Source organism: Lupinus angustifolius, chromosome LG20 (assembly GCF_001865875.1).
Source record: "Lupinus angustifolius cultivar Tanjil chromosome LG20, LupAngTanjil_v1.0, whole genome shotgun sequence".
Lineage (NCBI taxonomy): Eukaryota > Viridiplantae > Streptophyta > Magnoliopsida > Fabales > Fabaceae > Lupinus > Lupinus angustifolius.
Window position 1 is genome coordinate 13,984,246 of NC_032028.1, and position 3,619 is coordinate 13,987,864.

The following is a 3,619-nucleotide window of genomic DNA, read 5'->3' on the forward strand; positions in this document are numbered from 1 at the left end:
ATGAATGGATGAGATTGAATGTAATTAGTATAACTTAAAGTGAGGGTAAACGAATTTCACATACATATATATATATATATAAGGAGGGATCCGTTTAGACCCAAGTTATATAGGATTTCTCTTTTTCTCTCTCATCATTTATTTTATTTACTCTTATGGTCCGTTGAATTTAAGAAAATAAAAAAATGAATGGTAAAGATTAATTGTAACTAATGTAACTTAAATTGAGTGTAAACACATCTCATATATATAAATATTGTACTACCAACAATATCTTTTCACCTTTTGGATAATGAACTAATTCATTTTGGATACGTGACTATCTCCGCAACAAATATCATGTGGAGGAATTTAACTTTTGAACTAATCCTATAGATATAGATGATATTAATAAGATAAATTGACAATTAAATAATATTTTAAGAGAAAACGAAAAATAAAAATAAAGAGATTTAGACCCACCTCCATTTAACAGCAAGCCGCACCCGTTTTCTTCCATTCTTTATTTCTTTTACAGTGGAAATAGCCAAGCACCCAGTAGTTGTAGACTGAAACTCAAAGATACTTCTGTTCGGTACTCTTCTATTTTTATTGTTTCCGTTGAATATCCATATCATATTGCATCTTATTCAAATCAATTTTAAAAATGTTTATGTGGATGCTTTCTGTCATATTTGCTTGCTTCTCCAGTTTAGAGTTTTTTGTGTTGTAGCCTATGGGTTCGATAAAATGTCAAGTATTACTGCCTTACGATTCTTTTATATCTAAGGATAGGGAATGTGAAGCAATTTGTTGGAATTAGTTTATAAGTGTATATATGCAAGAAACATGGACATTTTATACATTTCATTCCTTTTATGTCGTTTTCATTTTTTTCTCTTCTTTTACTAGAGGCATTGAGCCTTCATTCTATTGATAATAACATGTAATTCTTGTTTCAACCATGATTAATGCATGGAAAAAAATTCAGCAATGTTGCAAATCTCAGTCATTCTTTCAATTTGTGTGGGTTTTATTGAGAAACAGTAAAGCAAAGACTGCATTCTACATTTTATGCGCAAAGCTTAAACAGAGAAATGGGATTCGGAGCCCTACGGAATATTATTCGTCCCTTCTCACTCTCATCAGTGAGAACCTTCACTTCACAAATATCCGGTGGCCCTTCGATGCCACTGTTTCGTGCTGCTTTTGCGTCTCAAAATCCTGGTTTCTACTTCCTTCATCGTGGGGCATCACTCAGCAAACCACCACAGTGGCTTCCTATTTGGAATCAGTTCCACAGCTTGATGGACACACACTTACCCAAGAGACGACCCTCTAATAAACCCCGTCAGAAGAGGGCCAGCTTGAAACCCCCTGGTATGTGCATCCCCTTTTCAGTTTTCATGGTTTCATTTACGAATTTGATCTTACAGTTGAAACCTTTTTCCTTTTAAATGGTTTAGGGCCTTATGCTTGGGTTCAGTATACGCCTGGTGAACCCATACTTCCGAATAATCCCAATAAAGGGAGTATCAAGAGAAGGAATGAGAAGAAACACATGAGGCAGCGCCGCACCTTTATATTGGTGCACACTCTCAATCACCTTTTACAATTTAGGTTTTGAGTCTTGGATGATTTATAAGTATTATTCAGTATGTTTTTATTGATGTGAAAATACATGGGTGCCTCTTTTTTTTGTTATTCTGAAGACGTTTCATATTATGACAGCCATCTTAGAAGAGAACCTTTTAATTGGAAAAAAGTAGCTTGTTTACAATTGAAAATTTTGTGGGTTTTTTATTAACTTCTGGGTAAATTTTCTGGGTTTTTTTTGTGGTCCATGATTGCTGCCACTTCATCTTTCATCTTTCTAGTATAATATGGTGACTGAGTTTAGAAGTTGGAATGATAGTCTTGGCTTTTGTCTTTGGTGTAATTTACTGTGATACTTTGTGTATTGTATTATTATTCACTGGTCTACTTGTTTAGCGTTGTGTGGTTTGGTTTTTGGATTAGTAATATAACTAACTTTGGCTCTCTAAATGCTCTCCCATTGAGTTAATTAACTTGGATTTTGCCTCATACCCATTGCTTATATTTTCACTTGTATACCTTTATAGCAAAAATGAAAAATACTAATCCTCCACAAAAGCTCTCACTCTTTCTCTTAAACACATCTGCCTCCTTGTATATTCATTGATTGATTACTTTGGAAGTAGATGTTTGCTTTGCTTGAGGATTGCATGTAGTCTAGTACTTCTGTGATCTAGTTAAACATTATTTTTTGAAAAATACAATTAATTCTATTTAACCAGATTAGTTGGTGCAAATGTTAAATACAACTATTTTAATATGGTGAAAAGTTATTTAATTGATATTGAATGTCAAAAGTACTCCATTTCCACCGTTAAAACCATGATAAGCAAAGCTTAGAAATTCAAATTTGATAACCAAGGGAGCACACGTGTCTATGTTTAAAGGTATTACTTTAGATCATTATTTGGTTCCGGATTTCAACATAACTGTGGTATACATTGTCATTCCGTAGTATACAATTGACTATCCTATCAATCAAAGTAAGATGGTTTTGTTTACAACTTCACAATTTGTTGTGGCTAAATTGAGTTTGTTATTTTAGCTATGTATAAGATAGTTTGAAGTGATTTCCCTAAACAATACCAAGTATCTTCATTTTCTAAACTGAGTTTTTTTTTTGTTGGTATTAGTATATACCTCTTGGAATTGAACTTGTTGATGATTGGTCTTATATGAAGCAGATTGGCTTATATCTCATATTATGTTGATAAAAGTTGTCTGTGTTAGTTAAAATAACGTTCATTGAACTCTTGCGTTTACAGTCGGAAAAGAAAAAAAGGACAGCTCAGATGCAAGAGGCTAAACGGAAGAAAAATATTCAGAGGGTAGAGCGCAAAATGGCTGCAGTTGCAAGGGAAAGAGAGTGGGCAGAAAGATTAGCTGAGTTGCAGCGACTTGAGGCAGAGAAGAAAACATATGTGGCTTGAATTTATTTAGGACTTAATCTTCAATTGGTAATACTGCAGTTTAGTTTTTGATATTTGAACTCTATCACTCTTACTGTATCTTCAATATTGTTCTGTGTTGTCTGTTAAGTATGTGACCATTTGCCTATTTTAAGCTTTCTTCCCCCTGAAACTTGAGTTCGAACTGGAGAGTAATGCTATATGCGATGAAATAAAAATGAATTTTTAATTGTCTCTTATCAGTAGTTTGTGACTTTGTGTGCATATTACTAAATCTAACAGTCTAGATTTGTCAGCGTGACTTTTTATAGTCATGCCAATTGTCGGCTACTAGGTTTAGATATATCCATATGCATGTGGAGCTTGCATATTGTTGCCCCACATTGCTTGATTAATGTCGCTTCATGAACATGAGGTTGGTCGAAATCGTTTTAGTCTGGCTAATGGGTGTATCTCTAGATGCAGTAATTTTCAATAAAAGCAAAATGTTGGATGTATATAAAGATGATTTCATGTGTGACAATCACTACCATGTGTAATAGTCCCTTTTTCAACTAGTGAAATAGTGAAATCTTGGCCAATGCTGATAAGCATGATAAAACTTGAGAAATTTCCATATTCTTGACCTCTTTCTA

General features: G+C 33.7%; 1 protein-coding gene across 3 annotated transcripts; it reads left to right on the forward strand.

Annotated features, from left to right (window-relative positions):
* On the forward strand, positions 457 to 3,210 carry LOC109335118. 3 transcript variants are annotated; one of them, XM_019571189.1, is made up of 4 exons: positions 457 to 574; positions 1,027 to 1,359; positions 1,446 to 1,567; positions 2,841 to 3,210. In XM_019571189.1, the coding sequence occupies exons 2-4, from the start codon at positions 1,077 to 1,079 to the stop codon at positions 3,003 to 3,005; spliced, it is 570 nt and encodes a 189-aa protein (XP_019426734.1). In that variant the 5' UTR covers positions 457 to 574; positions 1,027 to 1,076; the 3' UTR covers positions 3,006 to 3,210. The 3 variants fall into 3 exon arrangements, with proteins under 3 accessions (XP_019426734.1, XP_019426736.1, XP_019426735.1); XM_019571191.1 differs by having other exon boundaries at positions 477 to 574; positions 1,035 to 1,359; XM_019571190.1 differs by lacking the exon at positions 457 to 574 and adding an exon at positions 903 to 925.